Raw genomic sequence first — 24238 nt, forward strand, 5'->3', positions numbered from 1 at the left:
ACCAAGAGGACAGATAAAGGCAGGCTTTTTACAACTTTCTATATCCATCTGAACTTGCGAATAGCCACTGTTGAGGTACAAAGTTGTTAATATAGCTGCTCCAGCCAGTGTCCTGGATGTTAGGGACAGGATAAGCATCAGTGTGTGTGGCAGCATTAAGTTTTCTATAATAAACAATGAATCTCATTACAGAGCCATCTACTTCTCCTTATGCTGCTACAGTGGTCTTGGTTCCAAAAAAAAGCAGGATTCCAAACTTTCTCCAACATCTCCTGTACATGCTCCTTAATGATCTGAAGCTTAATGGGTGACACACGGTAAGGTTTCTGTTTGATGGGCACATTGTGAGTGAGAAGGATCTTATGTTTGAGAACTGTGGTGCAGCCCAAAGTGCTGCAGACATTTTTATTATTTTTGAGTTGCTGTAACAGCAGTTTTTTTTTCCAAAGTCTTCAAGGTGAGCATTATTTGTGGCAATCTCCGGAAGATTGTGGCACGGATTTAATAATCTGTTGAAGCAGTAGCAGAAAAGAAAGCAACCTGTGGTTTGCAAAAATGATTGGGTTTTCCAGCAGATGCACTTGTAAAAATTTACAGTTGATTCTTGTTGGTTTTAAACCAGTAACAGTTTTCAGAATTATCAAACTGTAAGCCGGGAAACAAAATAGAGTCCAGTCCAGCTACTGCCAGGAAAGCTAGATTCTTGGCAGGCAGAATCACACAAGGTATTGTCACTGTTGCAGATTGTACATTCAAACTCAATGTACTCCATCCCAAAGGTTGCCGTCTTTCTCCATCTGCTAGATACGGAGGGTCCCTGGTCCTTGGTTTTAGCACATCATGTGGACCACATATTTCTGCCCAAATGTTTTCATTAATTAGAGTGTAAGATGAACCTGTGTCCTGGAGGGTGGTTCCTTGCCAAGCACCAATTCTCATGGGAATCATCCGTCGACATGGTAGAAGGGGTTTAGTAGAAAATGGAGAACAGCTCACAGAGGCAGTAGCACGTGTTTGAATTGGGGGAGTCAGTGAGTGGAACGTTGCTTCTCTTTGTATTTGTGAATTTGTAGAAGTTTGTGGACCTGAAAATTTGAAGGATGAGCCCCATGTTTATCGGCCCTCCACTGTGGACAGGAAGCTGGCGCATGGTGTTTGTTTTAGTGTCAAAAATAAACCTGAGGTCGTCGGTTGGAGGTAGCAGAGCTCTGGTGGCTGCTGGTACTCTTGGCATTTGTCAGTGTGGACGTCTCACTTGGAGAAGGTTTCTGAATATTGTTCCACGAAATCCTCCGTTTATATTGCTGTTGATCCCTTTGGTACTTCTCCAGTTGTTGACCTAAACAGAAAAGTTCATCCACAGAGGCAACTCAGCTCCTTAGCTGACTGGCTAGTTGGGGGTTAATGCCAAATAATCCTCACATCTCTCTAAATACTGAAGGTGATCAGCCAAGTCATGAGCTTTGCCAAATGTTGCAAACTGCAGTTTGATAGGACTTTTCCCCACAACTCTAGTTCTTGTTTGGACTTGGATGGTTGAATCTTCGAGTGTCTCCAGCAGATCATCAGGTTTATTCCCTCTTGTTGACTGCAACCTAGGATGACCTAGCCTGACGTAGTCCGACTCAACCAATAAGAGCAATGGAGTGCGTGACGTATGTTAAGCGACGCATAGTTGTTGTCAACAAAAATCAAAGCGTGCAGTTGCACGCCTAGAATAAGAAGATGAGCGTTGATCGCGTTTCTCTGTTCCTCTTTTAAAATTAATTTGCTGTCGATATCTTCTAGAACAGACCTAATAGCAGAATCTACTCACCTAAACTCTCTGGCGGCAGCCATTGTTGTTGTCACCCAAGCGCGCTTTGGTCACATGGTTGATTACGTTACTGTTCATTTGTCCATCATCGTATAAAGCCCGCCCTGACAATTTGATTGGATCGCCAGATATTGTGCGATCATATGGAGCAGAGCCAGACCGAACTTCCCGACCTCAAACCTTGTGGGCGGGACTAAGTTCGGAATGGCACCCAGGCTAAGGATGACTGCCAGTCCTAAGAGTTTCCACTTCCAGTAGGTCGTTTGGATAGGTTTGCACACCTGCCTATCCAGTTTCTGTGGTTGCCCTTGTCATTTGAATATCTTCAGCCATGGGATAAAGTGTTGAGATGGAGAGAAAGACCTTCCTTCTCTGTGTCCTTAAGTACTCCACTCTTTTATCCAGGTTTTACCAATTTTTTTGCTGCTCCATTCCATACAGCTTGAGCCAAAAAAAACAATAGGACGACAAACTCAAGTCTGCGTTTTTCCACCGATCCTCACGAAGGAACCCAAACAAACTGCACAGCTTCCAAGTTGTGCTCAGCGGCACACAAAGTTTTAGCCCAAAGCAACAAAAAAAAAAAAAAAAAAATTTCAGAGGCAAAAAGGCAACAGGAGTCATGGTACCAGGCCTAGTAAGACACAGCAGCTCCACCTGGATGCATGAAAAAGACGTTTCTGCTGAAAAGCAGAGGAGCCATCAAATGTTTCTCTTCACTGGCGCGTACTACCAACTGTTAGAGGGGCGTTCTCATTGGAAACAATTCAGCTAAGTTCTATGTTATTAGACGTAACTTAAATAGGCGTTGGAGGCGTAAATTTGTGTTAACAATATTCAATTAAGTGTTCTCAGACCGTCACCCGGTAATACACAGCTTTTAGACAGATAATAGGCTATCAGTTGGATATATTCCAAAAACCGACTTTTATTGGAATTAAAATATCTTTTGATGAAAATATGGCCAAGGTAGTAGGGGTGTCAGAAATAATCGTTTTGGCAATTTATCATGATATATTGATCGTTCACTTCCTAGCATCAATTTAAAAACAAAAAAAAACATGGTTACCTAAAACAAAGACGGAAAATGGGCTACCTCTGAACCAACACTGTGGCAGATAGCGGTGTGGTGTGCTTTTGCGGTGCAGCATCAAATCCGTATTTGAGGCTGGCACAGAGGACAACGTGGACCGACTAAAAACCCCAAACATGGATACTAAAATAACTAAATAATCAATGTCTTCTGATGAACACATAGAGAGCTTGCTTTTTTATCTATATTTATCCCTATTAGACAGCCAGTAGACAATACAAATTGAAGAAAAAATAAAAAGAATCTGCACTTTTCACTTTTTATATCTCATTTCTTTTCAGGAAAAAAATATTAGCATGTGGCTCATTGGCACAAACATAAAATCAGTTTTCCAAGACTATATTCCACTGAGGGCAGATTAATTTTGTTTCAGTATTTAAATCAGGAACCTACTCCTTCACCCAGTTTTATCTTAAACCACAAAATATTTGCTTTGCATTTTCATAGACAGCCAAGATACAATCAACCATTCTGTAATGCTGTGAGCAAAAAAATTTGTTTCTCTCAAAAAGAAATCAATTCTCCATGTGAAGTCTTGCGTGGGGAGCAGACCAACACTTTAACCTCGTCTCGCTCCAGCAGAGCTGCCAGCAGCCTTCACGGAAGCACTCTGATTGAGTTGGAACACTTCCAACTCTCAGAGAAGTCAGCTGTGAAAGTGTGAGGTAAACCTTTTCTGCATTCAGCTGGGCAAAAATCAAAATGTCTGATATTGCCATCTAAAAAAAATCTGTCATTGTATCTGAATTTTGCCACAGTTGCCTAGTGGGTACAACAACTAAACACTCTACATCTCCCCCTCAGGCAAACCTGAGGCTAAACAAGCCCAAGAGCCATCTGCCTGCTGCTGAACAGGCAGAATTTGATAGAAGCAGTCACCACACTATGTTGTCATAGTTACTCGTCCATAACAACGGTCTCCTGGGAGTCCAACAAGTACTTGAGGAGTCATGTGATGCAAAAAAAAAAAAAGAAAGGTAAAACCAATCTGACAAAGAGGTTGGACTGTGTGCGTGTTTTTATGGAAGCTCTGCAGGAGTGGATTGGCTCCAGTCACATAACACCATGCACAAAGACACTAAAACAGATGCACAGAGAGCACAGCACTACAGAGTAGCTTATATAGAAGTTGTCTTCACTTGGTAGTGTGTCTGGAGTTGCTCTAGTGAATCCGTTTCTCTGTTGAGCCTAAAACCAATTTAATCTTTTGTTGCATCTCAAAGGCTTTCCTTCAAGGATTGCCCTTTAATTAGCTCTACCCATCTTCATAACTCACTCATAACTGAGCAGCTTGGATGTCTGTGATGAAGGAAAACTTCCCTATAGCCTGAAGCTGCCACACTTTAAATTGTCAGTATGTTTAGGGGGATTATAACCGTTTTTTTAACCACTTTTCGAACACAAGTCAAAAAGTTGAATGCAGTCCTCTCTTACATCACTTTCTCTGTTAGTACCTTCCTAAGATCAACCACTATAATTAAGGTAAACTAAAGCCTCTCTAATCTTCTCACAATCATTGATTTATTCAGTCTTCAATTAAACAATTGTCATTTTCAGACAAGCTTCCCAGACACAACTTGACTATACTAATCTTAACAGATCACAACAGTAAATAGCTTCTTCAATTCTTTTATTTCTTGGCATCAGTGTAAATAGGGTGATTATGCGTACACATTTAAAAACCAACCCTTTAAAGACTAAACCATGAAATAAATATCAGAAATTCTCTCTTTAACTCGAGTTTTCACTATGGTATCGCTTGTGATACATTACACATTTCTGTGCAATTGATTAGAGATTTTCTGTTCACTGTGTCTGATTGTATAATTCAGGTTTAAAAAGAATAGAAATACAACACTGATGATGAAGAGGTCTCAAAAACTAATGTATCAAATATGATGCACTTGGTGTTGAATTTTAAATGTAATTTGATTCAGTTTATTTATGTAGCACCATTTCACAACACATGTCATCTCAAAGCACTTTACAATTCAACCAGATTATAGTCAAATGGTGTTGATTTAATCTCTTCCACAACAGTTGTACACTACCATGTGCTCACCCCAAAAAAAAAATGCTTTAATAAAACACAATAAAGTTTGTAGCTATAACATGAGAAAATGCAACAAAGTTCAAGGAGCGTGTTTAGTTTTAAAAGGCACTTTTCTCCTCAACTGGTCAACTCACAACAATCTGTTTTAACTACAGAGATCATAGGAAATCAAGCTTCTATCTCACTGTGATACTACTGCCAGTTATCAAATTAAAATTTTTCCCATGAACATGTTGCCTCACACTTTGGAGAGAAAGATTACTGTAATCCCACTCGCTTAATGTTCGCAGCAACATTTCACTCTCAAGAACAGCTACTGAGTAACCACCTGAGGCAGAAGCCTAAGTCCTTCAAACAATATACCATGAAAAGCAAATACCCACTCAAACACTGTAGCTCCAATGTTGTTACTTTCCTAGTGCATATCAAACTCTTGAGAAAGTACTTTGGGTCAATTTTGGGTGAAGGATAAGATCTCTTCAAGAGCAGCCAGAGGAGAGGAAGTGGGGGAGGGGGCTCTAAAAAGAATAACAAAAGAAACACTAACCTTAGAACATTTATTTTTATATTAATGAGACATGATGCAGCATGAAAAGTACAATTTTCTAATACTTCATAATGAAGATATTGTGTTGGTTTTAAACATTTCAATTCAAGCTTTACCAAAAGATTGTTGTGTCTTTTCAAAATGTCAACGTCATTTTAAATCAAAAGGAAATGAAATGGTAGTAGTAGTGACAAAGCATTCCAAAATGTTAAATAACAATCCACTGGACAGCACCATCATCATGCTTCAAACACCAAGACGCAAAGACAACTTATACACAGTAATGAAGGGTGAGTCTTTGGCATCCAACCTGGAATGTGCTTAGAAGGATGAGCCTCCATGTCATTTACAAACCATCAGCACTCCAACTCCAAATTGCTCTGGTCTGAGCCAGCAGAACTTAGAGAGACTCTTGGATAAGAGTTGAAATGTCTTTGGGTCAAAGTGCCTCAGATTTAGTCCAGTTACCATGACCAAGATTATTAGGAATTAGCAAAGGCATAGAGTCAGTTTAGAGTCGGTTTGGCATAGAGTCAGTTTAGAGCCAGGCTACCTTGTACTTCTGAGGGTCTGGTCACACTCATTTAGGCACAGGCTTAAATGCAGAGATGGCAAAAGTACTCACTTTCCGTACTTGAGTAAAAGTACAAATACTCGTGTTAAAAAATACTCTGTTACTTTTACTTGAGTAAAGAAGTTTAATCAGTACTTCCACTTTTACCAAAGTATAGGCTTGTAAATTAACTTAAAGCATAAAAGTAAAAGTAGAAACCACTTTTTTCATGCTGTTGCCTACATTTTAAATGGATGTCTGCCAATAGGACTAGATCTCCGTTGTGTTCATTTTCAATCATCTCGTCGTCCATACTACTATGCTAACGCCACCGCCACCAAGCTGCAATGATTTGCCGCGAATGAATACCGCCGAATCTGTCGATTCATCTTGTAGTGGTGCGTCAAATGCAACGTAGATTCCCATCCAGTTAGATTGAATTTGGTATTGATGATGTGAAAAATAATAACGGTAACTCCATATAAATTATTCAAAACTAAAGTAACAAGACAATTTTTTCAAATGCAAGGAGTAGAAAGTACAGATATTTGTGTAAAAAAATGTAAGGAGTAGAAGTAAAAAGTCGCCATTAAAAATAAGTAGTAAAGTAAAGTAAAAATATCAGAAAAATCTACTTAAGTACAGTAAAGAAGTATTTGTACTTCGTTACTTCCCATCTCTGCTTAAATGAGATAAGGAGCAACTAAAAACAGGTGAAGAAAAAGTAAAAATAGATACAGGGGTGAATATTGGTCAAGAGTTTTTTAAAATCTCTGCTTTTGGTGGTAAACTCTCCCATTAAGTACAGCATCATGTAAAGGCATAAACAAAGTATACCACGGAAATTAAAAGGCAGACAAAATTAAACAGACACATCCTCATCGTGCTATATGTAGTAAGGTCCAGTGTTGTGCCTGAACGCGTTCATTGAACGAAAGTTCATGAACTCGTTCATATTTTGGGCGAACGTGAACTGAACGTACTGCATTACTGCTTGATGAACGTTATTGTGAACTCGTTCATTCTGGTGTCCGTGAACGGCACGCTCTCTCAGTTCAACTCCGTTTAATAGGTTGCCAGATTTCTATAGAGTCCTCCAGGCGAAACCCCGGCTAAATCACACCGTAAACAGGCCTTAATATGTAGCGGGAAAAACACCCAATCTGGCAACACCAGCTACCAGCGTCGTAGCCTACAGCCGCGTGCGTCATCAAAACAAAATGCAGCGTTGAAGCTGCAGCAGCATGGAGGCGACCGTTGAGGCGACAAAGCAGCAGTATGATCACTTAAAACAGGTTTATGACCAGGTGGTCGGTGAGGATGATGGCAACAAGTTTGCCCGCCGGCTTTCAGTAAAAAAATCCGCACTTCAGTAACCTTAAATTCCTCCCTCAGCCTGGTCCCTCAGTTTGTGTTAGTAAAATCTTCTTGAGCGGAGGTCTTCAAAAGGGGATCCGCGACCCCTAGGGGGTCTACGGAGGTACTGCATGAGGGTCTGCATGGTTAGTTGATATTTTTATATTCCCCCCTGCAATTTTTTTTCCCACTAATTGAAATGTCTTTAAATACTCATTAACATGAAATCAACACACTGTAGTAAACAGATAAATGGAGGCAGAAGATGTCTTTCAGTCATCAATGCTCACATTCAGCGACACACAGGAGCTCTTTCAAGCTGGGCACCGTTTCCTTCACAACAACCAGGAATCAGAATCAGAAAAACTTTAATAATCCCAGGGAGAAATTAATTTCTTTACATTACTCCATCTGTAATAGAGTGACTATAGGACACAATTTCATACAATATATATAGTTAGGGGGTCCCCGCTCCATCTCGCCATCAGTTTGGGGGTCCTTGGTCTGGAAAACATAGAAGACCCCTGTTCTTGAGGGTTTTACTATCCATGTAACTTGTTTGTTAAACCTGCCTGGTATAATTTTCCAGGATTCCAGTATTCCTTTTTAGTATGTATTGAAATGGAATTTCAAATGGAAAAAATTATTAAAATAAAAAAAAAACATTTGCACCTTAAAGACTACTTTCCTATTTTTCTTTTAATAATTACTCATAAAAAAAGACCATTCAAGCAGCACATTTTTCCTGATGTTTTTGAGAATATACTGTAGGGGTGAAAGCTGCAGCTGCTACTAGTGTGAAGTGAATGGACAGCAACAAAGCATTAAAGCAACAATGGGGAAATGCTGTCCCCTCAATGCTAATGTAAACCCTGGTTGGATAAGGATTCAAAACTGGATATGAAGATGAAATCTGACGCACAGTTTCAGTGTTACAACTGATAAAATAATTGCTGTCTGTGGTTCTACAGTAGGCTATGGTGTAATTGAGCAATATATGAAAAAAAAAAAGAACTATGAACTAGTTCGTTTTTTGGAATTGTGAACTATGAACTGAACTAGTTCATTTTAAAATGTGTGAACTGAACTTTGAACTAGTTCACGTAGAAAGAGAACTTTCCCAACACTGGTAAGGTCCATATGTTAAGTCATCTCCAACCCTTCCTCTGGCTTAACACTGAACCTAACTATTACTTGTGCATACTTAGCCCTAACCTAATTTTAATTTACACCTTAATCCTAACCCTAATTGATGGCTAAAAAAGCAAGGACCAGCAAAGTTTCCTCCCTTAGATGAAAAAAAAACAAAACATAAAATTGGTCCCCATTTTGAGCCCTTAACGTGCACACACAGCCACATAAACGCCAAACTCTCAGAGGTAGCTGAACTTAAGGGTTGTTAGCAAGAGTAAAAATTCATCCAGTCTGCGAGGAGATCAAAATCATCAGCAATTCTAACTAATATCTCCCTGGGAAAGAAAATAGGGAGGCAGCAGCAGCATTTGACGTTTGATTTCAGCCGAGTCATCTCTTATAGTCAGGGAAACATAAACAGCAAAAATGCCCATTCAACCCATTTAAATATAAAAAGATAAAGGAAATCTCCCTCATCTTTGAGGCTTCTGACACCTTACCTCATTATCACCAAGGTCACTGCTGAATATTCCTGATGGAGCTAAAAGGTGCTGCTTTTTAACTCCGTCTGCAGCATTAACTGCATATATCAACTGAAGAGCTGAATATTGTAAAACTTCAGTGCATCAAGGGCAGAAAGTCTGGAAGAACAGTGGTGAGAAAAGTTTTAAAAGGGCTGCATTATTCAGACTATGGCTGCAAATAATGAATATTCTGCTAATTATGAATCTGTTGATCATTTCTTAGATCATTTCATAATCCCATAGTGAAAGGTGCTTCATCGATTACCTTTTTGACAGCTAAGGTTTTTTCACATGGATATTCTGGATAGAGTATATTTACAATTGAAGGATTTCCAAATAAAATGTAAAATGAATATATTTTGGACTTTGTTGTATGTGGGTTATTTCTTCAAAATTTGCCATGTTTTAGAGTTTTTATACTGCAGTAAACAATGAAACTAATACAATTATTTGACGAATATTTAAAAAATGAAAAATAAAAAACATTTTAAAAAATAACATTTATTTTAATTGTTACAACTATACTTTCTACAGTTATGTTACCAATTACCAATTTCCAAATGGTATTATATTTCGTCATTACGTAAAAAAGAAAAAAAAAAGTTAGTAATACAGTCATGGCCAAAAGTTTTGAGAATGAATCAAATGTTAATATTTACAAAGTCTACTGCTTCAGTTTTTATAACGCCAATTTGCATTTACTCCAGAATGTTATAAAGAGTGATCGACGTAACAGCAATGAATTGCAAAGCCAATATTTGCCTAGAAAAGGAACTTTATACCAGAAAACACATTTCAACGTCATGTAGCCCTGACTTAAAAGGACAAGCCAACATCATTTCAGTGATTGCTCCATTAACACAGTGTGGGTGGTGATGAGGACAGGGCTGGAGATCAATCTGTCATGAAGAAGTAAGAATGACACCACTGGACACTTTAAAAAGAGGCTGGTGCTTGGCATCATCATTTCTCTTCTGTGAACCATGGTTATCTCTAAAGAAACACGTGCAGTCATCATTGCACTGCACAAAAATGGCCTAACAGGAAAGAGAATTGCAGCTAGAAAGATTGCACCTCAGTCAACAATCTATCGCATCATCAAGAACTTCAAGGAGAGAGGTTCCATTGTTGCCAAAAAGGCTCCAGGGCACCCAAGAAAGACCAGAAAGTGCCAGGACTGTCTCTTAAAAGTGTTTCAGCTGCGGGATCGGGCTGCCAGCAGTGCAGAGCTTGCTCAGGAATGGCAGCAGGCAGGTGTTACTGTATCTGCACGTACTGTGAGGCGGAGACTCTTGGAGCAAGGCCTGGTCTCAAGGAGGGCAGCAAAGAAGCCACTTCTCTCCAGGAAAAACATCAGGGACAGACTGATATTCTGCTGAAGGTACAGGAAGTGGACTGCTGAGGATTCTCTCTGATGAATCCCCTTTCCGATTGTTTGGGACAGCTGGAAAACAGCTTGTTCGGAGCAGACGAGATGAGTGCTACCACCAGTCTGGTCTCATGCCAACTGTAAAGCATCCTGAAACCATTCATGAGTGGGGTTGCTTCTCAGCCAAGGGAGTCAACTCTCTCACAGTGTGACCTAAAAACACAGCCATGAATAAAGAATGGTATCAGAATGTCCTCCTAGAGCAACTTCTCTTAACCATCCAAGAGCAGGTTGGTGATGAACAATGCCTTTTCCAGCATGATGGAGCACCTTGCCATAAAGCAAAGGTGATATCTAACTGGCTCAGGGAACAAAACAGAGATTTTGGGTCCATGGCCTGGAAACTCCCCTGATCTTAATCCCTTTAAAAAAGTGTGGTCGATCATCAAGAGACGGGTGGACAAACGAACTATCCTAGGAATTCTGACAAAATGCAAGCATTGATTGTGCAAAAATGGACTGCTATCAGTCAGGATTTGGTCCAGAAGTTGATTGAGAGCATGCCAGGGAGAATTGCAGAGGGCCTGAAGAAGAGGGGTCAACACTGCATATATTGACTTGCTGCATTAACTCATTCTGTCATTAAAAGCTTTTGTTACTCAGAATATGATTGCAATTGTATTTCTGTATGTGATGACATTTGACATACACACATGAAAACCAGAGGGCAGCAGACCATGTGAAATTATATTTATGTCATTTTCAATACTTTTGGCCTTGACTGTATAAACATATGACTTACAGATTAACAGTTTTGTGTGTGTATATATATATATATATATATATATATATATATATATATATAAATAATAATAATCATGTAAAGCACTTTGCATTGTCTTTGTACTGAATTGTGCTATACAAATAAATTTGCCTTGACTTACCTATGGCCGCATCACGCGATGGTACCTGGCTATGCAACCTTTCCACTTCACAGTGGAGCACATCCCGGGCACATCTAACGTGACAGCAAACTACCTCTCTAGCTGGGGTTGTGAGAACTCTGAAGGAAGGGGGAGTGTGATGGCCGCATGTGCAACCACACAACAAATGATGTGGTAATTTTTTGTTAAAATAAATGTTATATTTTACTGTACTGTATTTCACTTTTTTACTTTGATTTGGCATTGGTTAACTATTTGGGTGCATGGATTTAGTTGACTTATTTTGTCATTTCTTGCTTGTTTGGTTGGTTTTCTGTAGATTAATACATTTCTAATTTGAGTTGTGAGTTCCAGGGAGGTTTTTTATGTGGGTGAGGCCTGTAAAGGAAAGGGGGCCCCAGCTGCAAAGGATCTCCTCAATGACATGGAGGCCTAGTTGGACTTGTCCACTGCTGATAAGTTTAGTCTTTTTTGTAGTTTTGTTTAGGTAATTTTATTTTAAGTTGCCCTCTTGTGTCAAAATGGTCAGATAAACAAGTGTACAGTCATGGCCAAAAGTACAGAGAATGACACAAATTAGGGCTGCAACAACGAATCGATAAAATCGACTTTTAAAAGCGTTGGCAACGAATTTCATCATTGATTAGTTGTGTCGCGCGATTAATGCGTCATCCGCCGCCGTCGTCATCACTGCCTCTTGACTGAAAGAGGAAGAAAAAAAATTACGGCAGAGCGAGTCAGCGCTGCAGGTGCGCAGTGTTGCCAACTCAGCGACTTTTCAGACCCCTCCAGCGACTATTTTTCAAAAAAGCGACTAGCGACAAATCTGGCGACTTTTTACGGTGTCACTGGCGGCTTTTGGAGACTCTTACGTGAAAGCATGTATCGTTCCTACTCTGCCGTGGGGCGCCTCCCCCACCCCAACCGCGTTTTCCCGAAGGAGTCCCTCTCAGAACTGCAGTCAGAGCAGCAGGATTTTTACCCTCAGCGTCCAGACTGCAAATGAAGCGCGCATGCACCGGGATTGACGGCGCAAATTGATCACAATAATTAAAATAGCCTGCGCTTTGTACAGTGAAAAAAGTGATAACATGCAACTTTTGTCAAAACAAATTAACATGGCATGGAACCACCATGTTTGTTTGGTTTTAAAGTGGGGAAACGTAACGTTAGTTTCTCAGGTAGCTCATCTGATGCTTTCCTTACCTTGTTAGTAGGTTACAGACAGTGATAAGGTTGGCTACTTATTTTACTTTTAATTTCATTTGAATTAGCTTAAGCAGCGTTTACATTTACTTTATAAATAAATTAACTTGCAAATTATGAGGGCAAGGCTTTTAAAGTTTAAATCTTCTGGCAAAGATAAAGAAGATCCTGCAATTTATGGAAGTAAAGCAGAATAAAATCCAGCAAGATCAGTAATATGTCAATTAATTATCTGCCACATTCCCATGTAAATATCTGTCTTTGGAGGATGTATTTTTTAGCACCCCTAGTTCTCTCATTTTTATTCCAAATACAATTTATAATTTGAATCACAGGGCTATTTTTATCTCTATGGTTAAGTATTTTCTCAAGTAGCAACTTTAACTGCTATACTTTCCTGTCTTAAAAGGCAGAACTCTTCTTGTCTAAAAAAAAACTAATTAGTTGAAATGGGGGGGCCTATTGTTTGAACCCCTTAGGGGCTTTAAAAACAAAAATACCTGTCTTTTTTGAGCTTTATGAAACAAAGTACCCTATATTTTGTGGATGTACAGCTACATTTCTCATGTAAGTTTGCGTAGTTTTAACACAAACATTTATTTTTCATATTGCACCAGTACAGTTAAGAGCAACCTGTACTTGTGTGCTTGTTTGTTCTGTCTAAAATGTTTATTTTGGAATAAAGAGGTTAATATCAAAAATATTTTTTGTCCGATTCATCGATTAATCGAAAAAATAATCGTCCGATTCATCGATTTTTAAAATAATCTTTAGTTGCAGCCCTAACACAAATACTATATTTTTACATGATCTGCTGCCCTCTGGTTTTCATGTGTGTATGTTAGATGTCATCACATACAGAAATACAATTGCAATCATATGAGTAACAAAAGCTCTTAATGACAGAATGAGTTAATACAGCAAGTCAATATTTGCAGTGTTGACCCATGTTTTTTGCAGAAACTTAATTTTCATAAACAAAAAATTTGATTAATCAATTTTATCCAATTGAGAAATCATCCAGCCCTATGTTACATAATTTAAATTTAACCAAATTATTTATAATTGATCTAAGAAATCCTCATCTGAATGAGAATTGTCAAAGATTCCTACTCCTAGTAAGTGACTAATCTTCAAAGTATTAGTTATTAGCTAGCAAAAACCCATCTCAGTTTGCTTTTGTCAGAAAACTTTTGGAGCGAGCTCAATATTCTATAGTGGAGATGAATGGTAACATTGCCAAATGTTTGGCCACAAGCAGGAGCTCTGGTTAGATTTTCACTGAACCCCCAAGCAAGTCTTTCAATGATGGAACAAGAAAGAAACACATCCTTCTCAAAATGTTCCAAGCACATAATAGACACCATGGAGTGGTCAAACTTCTCCATGTCTCATCTGATACGCTTGACCCACTTTGAAAGCAGTTCAGGATCCTTAAAATTTAACAGGCCAAGTCTATCCTTATGGAGGTTGAAGCAAAAAGCTGTGGCAACGCCAAGGTACGTCTGCATCCTAATCCATGAAATCTTCAGCAGCTGTGTATAACAACCTGTTTTCTCCCGCAGTCATTAAGAGGTGCTGGAGTTCTCTGCATAGTGGAGGTACTTTTGCTAAAAACTATTCTATGCAACCACCCTGGAAATTACTACATTGGTCATTGGTATTTACAGTTGGGGCTACAAAAAGAACAAAAACTATAAAATGACAATAGCGTGCCAACACTAAAGAACCCAATGACCCAATTAACTAAAAACTGTGATGGGATTTTTTTTTAAATCACAACTTAAATGTACTCAGATGTTGTAATTTTGTAAAATGATCAGTGCTGCTGTAAATAGAGAACATGTTTCTATTTAAAGATAGTTACTGGAAGTAATATCCAAATACATTTTTGATCCACTGCACTTGTAAACAACACATTTCTACATGGAGCACAGATAACTGGTGTGTCAGATGAGCATTTGTAGCAAAGAATGCTGACCATGTATGTTACAGTGACTGAGTGGGAGCGTACTGTAGGTGCTCCAGGCAGAGAAAAAAACAGAATCAGAGAAGTTTTTTAATTCTTCAGATGAAAAAGGATATATTTAGAGAGGAGTTTGAATCTAAAATTAGAAAGGAAGAAATGATGTGATTAAGGTCTCTGAGAGTGGAGAAGACAGAGGTTTAAATACTTTAAAGCAATTAGGTTTCATGAGATGTTAGAATACTACCTTTAGTTGTAACTGTGCAAACTGGCTGTATTTCTCTATGATAAACCAAACTAGTGTGTATACACGCGTCTTTAGAGCAGTCTCTGAAAAGGAATATATAAAAAAAAAAAAAGAAATGAGAAATGAGTGCCAGTTTCTTTTTGTACAGCACAAAATAAATGCATTCCAACTTTTTCATTAAGATAAAGTAGAATAAAAATAATGTCATGTGAATTACTGCATGTTTTAATGATTCCCGTTTATGCAGCTGGTATCAATTATAACATATCCTGAGGCATTCTGCCGGGCTGCTTTCATTCTACCTTACCTTTCTGCTTCTTCCACCCATGAGGTTTAATTTACCTGTTATTAGCATCTTCCTACTGTACTTGTTCCCCAACAAACAGCTCTGGTTGACAGTAGCAAGGCTCAGAGAGCCTCCTTAGGGATGGCTTTCTGGAATGCTGTGTCAGGTTCAGTGGGATCTTGCTTCAGGGAGCAACAAAGTAGTAACAGAGACAGGTCACTGCGATTCCTCAGCTGCCACTTAATAGGTGACTGTTTTAACTGGAACCGTAACATCGATCTGTAATTACCCCCTGGGGCACTGGGGCAGTACCCAAGTTTACTATTAGCAGTAAAAGGATAAGATAGCCATTCACCCATCAATAGTTATTGTTTGTGTTGTGGCTCAATTCAAGTTAATTTTGCCATTAGCTGTGGATTCAGAGGACGGGTTAAAACCTCTAAGACACATGGGATTGATTCTCAAAGAGATAAAATCCTTGATCAATCATTAAAAAGGTCCCGACAAATAGGTCTTTCCTAGGATGTTACTTATTGAAAATACTTCTCATGATGTTATAATTGAGATGCTTTACAGGAAGAAAATCTCAGCCTGGTGTAGGCTAGTATTCTACAGCTGTAATATTTAAGAGGAAGGAAATAATGATGAAGTAGTGATGTAGAAGAGACAGAAACAAGCCCTTTGATGATGATTCACTGTCTCTTTCAAGTCCTACCTTGTCATCTATGTATATGATTTATCAGCATCATTTCTTTGTTTATATATTTAAGGGTCCTACTATAAAATTTCTATCATTTTTAACACCTTTATTATGTGCTGTAAAACGAAGCATGTTTAATAAAAAAGAAATTAAGTTAAGCAATTTTTTTTTATTTTTTTTTGTAACAATAACTTAACCATAAGCAGTGTTTGACATGTAACTTCCAGGTTTAGCGCCCCTGAAGGACGCTGGCATCCCTGCACTGTCACAAACTAAACCAGTTCCCTCCGAGTTCTGGAATCTAATATTAGATCATTTTTGGACCAGCAGAGTCATGGAGTTCTTTTCTAAAGTCAAGGCCACAGTCACACCTCTAGATCTAATCCGACATCAGAGAACCAAAACCCATGTCTGATCGGGTAAGCGTCATGTCTGTGTCGATGCCTAGTTGTCTGTAGTTTGCTGTTGTGTTTAATGGGAGCTCAGGTTGCCGTGAAATGCTGCTCAAATTCACATAATTTAGTCAGCGATGGATATGACCCTGTAAAGTTACTTCAGCAAGTTTTTGAGACGAGCAGCCCAAAGGCAGCATTAATATGCATCAAGTTCTGTATATTGGCCTGAACATTTAATACATTACAATTAGGGCTGGGTATTGTTCAAACATTTTCGATACCGGTTCCTGAACGATACTTTTTTCGATGCCAGTTTTATAATATCAATTCGAAGATAAAGAAAATTACACAACATAATAAAGTACAAATCTTGAGTTTTATTTTAATCTCTGATTTTTCCATTTACATTTTTCCTCTTATATAAAAAATGTTTTCAGTGAAGAACAACAGTTGCAAACAAGTCAGTGTCTAATATTCACCGTTGCATTTTGAGGACCTATTTATTTAGCAGTTTATCTATAGAAAAATTAACATGTCTGCTTTCTCAGGAGACAAACAAGCCCGTTAAATGGGATCCTACTGACAGCACACTGTTGGTATGTGGGGGTCTGAGCGGCTCCGACAGAAATAATATTGGAAGGCAGGATGGTAATCTGGATGAACTGACTGCATTGATTAAGTTTTCAGGTGGATTTTCCCACTTAAAAACATAATAAAACTACTTTATTCCCACTGATCACAGCAAATATAGCTGCAAGGCAAATAAAGGATAGAGTAGCTCCGCCCAACGCACGTCAGACACACTTTTCGACCGCGCAGCCAGAGCAGCAAAGCTGCTTCAGCTGCGCATCAGAAGCTGGTACAAGCAGCAAAAATGAAGCAGCAGACGAGATTTTGCTGCTCTTGCTGCGTCCAGTTTGAAACCAGCATGATTCACTCCGGTCTGGCTTTGCTCTGCCCACGGGCTGCTGAGAGGAGGATGGTCGCGCTGGCTGCGGTCCGCTCTCCTTGCAGTCAAACACCGAGCAACTTTCTGCTCCTAAATTGTTTCCGTGCACGATGTATTGCATTGCGCACTATTGGCATCAGTCTTAATAAAGTGAAGCCACACTTTTGACCTGGGGGGCATTTTAAAGGGGTTCCACGACGCTCGCAACCAGTTCACAACAGATACACATGAACCCTGGCTGTAGGCGTGACCACCTGTGTATTTTTCCTGGATGACGCAGTCACGTCAAGTGTTACAGCCAATCACCGAAACTTGTCACCGAAAGACGAGGCATGTTTCGATACTCTGTAGAACCGAAGCATTTTGGTCGGTACCATAAAAGAACCGATGTTCGGTACCCAGCCCTAATTACAATTGGAAAAACTTAAAAAACAATCCTCTGGACTTTGTTTCCAGGTTTGATGTTTGGCTTCCCATCCAGGAAGCTTTTTCAATTCAAAAATGTCAGAAATAGCGTTGAGTTTGAGGCTTTATACAGTAGCCCAACAAAGCCTTGTTTCGGCTTAGGAAACATGCAAATTGAAACGAATGAACGGGTCCGCCCCTTTAGAAGCGTTTCAATTTGCATGTTTTGTAAGCTAAACCAAGTCCAGTGAATTGTTTTTCAGCTTTTTAGGAATGACTGTGACCTGGATGACTGAGAATCTTCACCAGCATAATGCGTTATAAATAAAGCAAATACTTGGGTTAAAGTAATGCAGTGCTGTTTCAACATTCAAAGTTCCCAAACTACTTTTTCCATACACTGTGTGCAGGGTTTAATAATTTAGCACAAAAATGTAACCACTAGAGAGAAAAATCGTATCATTGCAAAACACAAATACAATTACCTTATGGCAGGATTGACGAATATTTCAGTGAAAGGAGCCAACCTGTGGAATGGCCTTCTTGGAGATATGAAGACTGACTAGACTGTCAAAGCAGCAGCGAGGCCATGTCATATGAAATATATCACAGTGTATGTGTGTATAGACGGCAACATTAATCCAGCAGCTTTAGAAAGACCCAGGAATGTAAAGAAATAGCATCATGAAGACTAAAGGGGTAGATCATAAGGAAAGCTTTAAAAGCAGGACGTAAAACAGCTTCCTAATCTTTGAATATGCCATAAATCTCTGTTTCAATGCATCTAGTTAGAACAGTTCTTTAAACTGGAAAAAACCTGGAGAGGAGCATCAACCTAAACTGAACTCATGGAAGATCTGGAGATCCATCAGTAAGAGGAAATAAACTGCAGACAGGAAAACTATTCACTGTGCACGGTGTTATCTTTTGAAAGGGTGAGAAGAGAGCTGTCCTGTTTGCACTTTGCAGGTAACATGGGTAAAGACGTCTTGGTGACAGACCGAAGCTAAACTTTTTGATCTTGTTTGAAAAACATGAATAAAAGCACCATTACACTTCACTAAAAACACCACTATCACAGAGTAACATGGTGGGGATAGTATGATGCTGTGGGATTTTTTTTCCAATGCCTGTGGTATGGAAAATCTGGCTAAAACGCTGACATACATTAAGTACAGATAAGTTGTGGGTACGCTTTGTATAAGTTATGAGCACGCTCAAGCAGGTCAACATACAGCGAGTACGTATGCCTGCCTATGCCATATGTGGGCCATAAGTACAGGTAAGTTATCAATTGTTGACATACGTTAAGTGCAATTTGTTCATAAATCATAGAGTCCAGCTTATCCAAACCTATGAGTAACTTCTCCAGACTGCATCCCCATCATAATGTGTGCGTGAAGGTGAGTGTGATAAATCCTCCCTGCGTTCACGCCCATGACCAACAAACTTCTGAGAAGACATGACTCTGAATCTGCTGCGACTTCTTTCTTTTTATTTATTCTGGGTTTTTTTGGGGGTGTGCAGATTGCTGCCCTTGAGGGGACCAACAATGCATCTGAGGGAAGCAGCTTTAACTGATGCTGCGTATATATATATATATATATATATATATATATATATATATATATAAGGGTGAGGAGCTCGGTCATTCGGGAGAGGCTCAGTGTAGAGCCGGTTCTCCTCCACATCGAGAGGAGTCAGTTGAGGTGGCTCGGACATCTTCTTCGGATGCCCCCTGGACGCCTCCCTCGGGAGGTGTTCCAGGCATGTCCCACCGGGAGGAGGCCCAGGGGACGACCCAGGACACGCTGGAGAGACTATGTCTCTCGGCTGGCCTGGAAACGCCTAGGGCTTCCCCCAACAGAGCTGGAGGAGGTGTCTGCGGAGAGGGAAGTCTGGGAGTCTCTGCTTAGTCTGCTGCCCCCGCGACCCGGTTCCGGATAAAGCGGGAGACGAAGAGTACGAGTATATATATATATACACACACACACAGCAAAAAATAAAAAAAATATACATAAAAAGTTCAGCGTATGCCAGCGTTTTAGGGGATTCTGGGACGTTGGTCATATGCTGGCTAAATCAGCAAGTTGTGACAGGGCCCTTAGAGGATGCAGAAGGTAATTAGAGATTCACCCTCCAATAGGACGCTAAACAGTTTTCTGTAATAGATTGGCCCATTAAAGCTGAAGGGGGAATCTGCTTGAGAATTTTTGGCATGACTTCCAAATAATGTTCACAAATACTACCCATTCAGTCTGACAGAGCTTCTCTACTTTGCGAAGAAGAGCGGGTAGAACATTTCAGCGGGTAGATTGCTTACATAGTGCAGCAACAGATGTTTCTACAAAGTATGTTGCTCAGGGTTGAATAGAAATGTATGCTAACATTTTCAGATCATTCTTTGGTTAAAAAGTGCATACCCTGAAATCGATGCCAACTGTGGAGATGAAACTTCCAGCTAAAAAGGCTCCATCCTTAAAACGAACCAGCAGACAGGTCTTTCCCACACCTGAGTCCCCCACCAGCATCACCTACAGCAGACACACAGAATATTATGGTTATTCACTTGATAAACAATGATTTGCCTTGATTAGACATAACACTTAAAATACTAAAAAGTTTCAAAGGTGGCATCTTGATGCAGATAGATGCTGTACAGTTGTTGATTTGGAATTTATAATCAATATCACTCACTACATGCATAATGCACCGGCATTCCCTTTGAAGCCCATTATGATAGTCTATGATTTACATTTTACACTTCTAATCATCTGCATGTTCTGCCATTCCTGTTTATCATCATCGAGTTTATCAAATGCTAAAACCCTGTACAGGTGTTGGAAGTCAACACTGCTGGCTTCATCAGACAAAAACATTCATGGCTCTCACTAGAAGAGTTCCCATAATATTACATTTTAAAAGGGTGAATGGACTGGTGATCAGTGCAGGCCTTGCCTGCCTTTTGTCTGATAAATGCTGGGATTAGAATGTGCCCCCCCCCCCCCCCCCCCCCCAACAAGCTGTTGATGGGACTAAGGGTTTTAGGAAATGAATGTCTGAAAGGGTAGCTGATTTATGTGTTAGATTTGTTTTAATGCTAGTTTTGCGACTGAGTAATGGTTTAAAGCTCAAATATCTGGGTATTTGCAATTGGCAGCAGCAGGTTTGGATCAGTGGTTCTTCAGCGAGCACCAACCTAGGACCAGTCTGTGCTTTTGGGTTATCTATCTCTACAACAGGGTTCATATTGATGCACGAACACACTTGGCATAGTTTGTGTACTTCCTTCCTTCTGAAGTAAAACGTGTAAAACGAGGTAAGCCCCTGATGATAAGAATGAATAGCTTTGCCCCTGTAGATAAGACCGGTGGATTTGCACACATCAGAAGTAACCCAAATTAAATTGGGGCCCATCAATCTGTGCACATCTCCTGTATACCCCACCTGTACCCACTGAAGCCCCCATAGAACCAATGTGTTTTTATTGGAGTGAATTCCAATACCATTTACCTGCTGAATGAAGAAACTGGTTATTAACCATTAGAGCCTAGAGCTTCAACAGGGGGTCCGCGACCCCCAGGGGGTCCGTGGAGGTACTGCATGGAGGTCATGAAAGTTTTGGTCAATTAGCTTTTTTTTCTTCTTCATATTGCCCCCTACAATTTTTTACACTAATTGAAACCATAAATTCAACACACTGTAGTAATCAGATGAATGGAGGCAAAAGATGTCTTTCAGTCATTAATGCACACATTCAGCGACACACAGGAGCTCTCTCAAGCTGGGCACGGTTTCATTCACAACACCTGTCCCATCAACCAGGAATCAGAAATACTTTAATAATCCCAGGGAGAAATTACTTTAGTTACATTACTCCATCTGTAATAGAGGGACTATAGGACCAGTTTGATATAACACAATTTCATACAATATATATAATTAGGGGGTCCCCACTCCATCTCCATCAGTTTGGGGGTCCTTGGCCTGGAAAGCTTTGAGGACCCCTGCAATAGTAAAAATTAAAAATGCTTTTTTTTATTCTTAAAAAGGTAGACATTATTTTTGTCTCACTTCTCAAATTTGCATTAATTTCTTTTGAATTATATGTAAAATCTTTAAGATATGCGGTTCATGCAAAAATGTAAACAAAAAATGTGAATCTGGACAAAACTATCTCCTTTCTTTACAGAGGAATGGAAAATTTAGACGAGTGGTGCATTAAAAAATTGAAAAAAACAACCAAATTTATGTGCATATTATGGGGATTAAGATATATGATGATGGTGAGCCACTGCGGGCTGTAGAGGTGCAGTAAACATATTTTATAAGCTGGACTCCTCCCGCTCTGCAGTTAATTGATCTCATTAATTATGGAAACCCGTCTCCATCATCCTCTCTGGGTTATTGCGCTGGACTGTGGCGCATTAAACTAAGATTAAGCTGCAAAGACGGCATTCATCTCTCCTAAACCAAGGAATACCGATGGCTGTTCATGTTTCAGCGCACGCAAAAAAAGAAACAAAACAAAACAAAACAAAAAAAACCAGATTGACATGAAAACAATCGGAATAATCAATTTAGATATTAAAAATATAAAGACAGCGGGAAATTAAAATATATGATATAAAGTAAATTTAACTTGTTTTTACTTCAAAGGAGTAAATTAATCAAGCAAAATAAATCTAAACAATTTGTGTTTAACTTTCTGGTACAATAACAGCTTCCATATGTCAGCATTATAAAATGAAAATGCCAAGTATTATTTCCTTAAATCATTTTTACACATTATAACGGATGTTTTAAAGGTAAATGGAACCTTACAGGAAATAAAAGTCGTCCGCGTGAAGCTTAATTAGTGGAATTTACAGCTGGAGAACTCGCACGTGCTCTGAGACTGGCGCTTTTCCCAGCGCGAGCGTTCCTGGTGGCTTTAAACCCTCAGCAATGCTCACCTTAAAGGCGATGTCGTAAAACTCGCCGCTGTTGCTGATGGAGGGTCTACTCGGGTAAACCAGAGCGGAGGACGGAGCTCCAGCGGCGGCCAGTCCCTTTGCTGTCCGCCCGCTGCTGGGAGACGGCTTTGGGCTCTTAGAGCTCCCTTTACCCTTCGCTGCCTTCTTTCTTGACATGGCTCTAGGAGACCGAGGTTAAATTTGTAAAGTTCGAGCGAAGAGAAACGTGAAGTTTCTGGTTTTCTAGAGAAACAATACACACTTTCCCCGCGTTAAGTTGTATCTGCTGCGCTGTTGAGGAAGGAGAAGTTCACCTGTGCGTCAGAATCATGGATGGACGTAAAAAAGCGTCAGAGCTCTGAGGAGGAGCAGCTGGGACTTTACTTTGAGTGATGGCTGCCGACAGGTCACGCTCGAGACTGAGGACGAGGGATCGGGAGACTATGGCGTCTTTAAGGACAGGAGAAGAACTTTCTGGAAATATAGAGAGTATGGCAAGTGAATCGGATGACGAACGAGAAGAGTGGCAAGAGGTTACTTCAAAGAGAACTAGGAAGAAGACTTCTGAATCAAGTCACAGTGAAGCAGAGATACAGAATGAATTGAAAAAAGTAAAAAAAGCCAATACGACAGAGCAATGGAAAGTGGTGATCGAGTTTGGAGAAAAATCTAGTAGCAAGTTACATCCGGTAAAGCTTACTAAGGCAATTCATGATGAAATTGGTCACATTAAACAAGCTAGATTTTTGAGTAAAGGCAAGATGTTGATTGAAGCAGTCAATAAAATACAACAGCAAAAGATTTTGAAAATGAAAACACTGAATGAAGTGCGAGTGAAAAGTCATATTCCTGGGGAAAATCGTAGGAGTAGAGGTGTAATTAGTGGAGTTCCAGTGGATATAAGTACTGAAGAAATTAAGAAAGAAATTAAAGGGAATAAAGTCTCAGAAGTGAAGCGTCTTCTAACAAGATATCAGGGGAAACTTGTGGATAGTCTATATGTATTGTTGCAATTTGAGGGAGATATGCCACAAAAAGTAATGATTGGATGCATGTGCTTTAATGTGAGGGAATTCATACCTAAACCATTACGTTGCTTTAAGTGTCAGAGAATGGGCCATGTAGCTGATCAGTGTAAATCTAAACCAAGATGTGCCAGGTGTGCAGGAGAACATGAATATGGACAATGCCCAGAAGGTACTAAAACTAAATGCTGTAATTGTGGGGGAGAACATAGTGCAGCATATCAGGGTTGTGAAGTACAAAAAAAAGCAAAAGAAATCCAGAGATATAAAATACAGAACAAAGTAACATATGCTGAAGCAGCAAAGCAAGTCACATTGGGAGTGACTGCAGACTCTCAAGCGATGAATCAAAACACATTCTCAGCAAAGGACTTCCCTGAAATTCAGCAAATGAACAACATGAGTGCCACAAAGTGTTCACATAAGTGTGAAGTAAAGGACGATACTTTATTGGTAGATAAGTATAAATTTGTAGCTTTCATAGGTATGGTAGTGAATGTAGCAATGCAGCAGACAAAAAAAAGGTCTCGGCTAAGGACTATTGTGGAGGCAGCTAAAAATTATTTGGGGATCAATGATATGACTGTAGATAAAATATATGAAATGTTGGTAACTAATGAAGGAACCTCTCAGGGAAGTGAATAAGTTCATAAATAGGTTTCCTTATCCTTCAATGGAACGCCAGAAGCCTATTAGCGAATGGACAAGAATTTAA

General features: G+C 39.6%; 1 protein-coding gene across 1 annotated transcript in view; it reads right to left on the reverse strand.

The window, feature by feature from the left end:
* LOC119787294 (ras-related protein Rab-26) overlaps positions 1 to 22832 on the reverse strand; it is a 129391-nt gene extending 106559 nt beyond the window's left edge. The window contains exons 1-2 of the mRNA XM_038291073.1: positions 22499 to 22832; positions 19967 to 20077 (exon numbers count right to left, since the gene is read on the reverse strand). Of these exons, the coding sequence (XP_038147001.1) occupies positions 19967 to 20077; positions 22499 to 22675 (288 nt within the window). The 5' untranslated portion in view covers positions 22676 to 22832. The remainder of the gene's footprint in view (positions 1 to 19966; positions 20078 to 22498) is intronic.
* Between the last annotated feature and the right edge of the window lie 1406 nt (positions 22833 to 24238).

This window comes from Cyprinodon tularosa, unplaced genomic scaffold (genome assembly GCF_016077235.1).
Source record: "Cyprinodon tularosa strain WSP-4 unplaced genomic scaffold, ASM1607723v1 ctg292, whole genome shotgun sequence".
Classification (NCBI taxonomy): domain Eukaryota; kingdom Metazoa; phylum Chordata; class Actinopteri; order Cyprinodontiformes; family Cyprinodontidae; genus Cyprinodon; species Cyprinodon tularosa.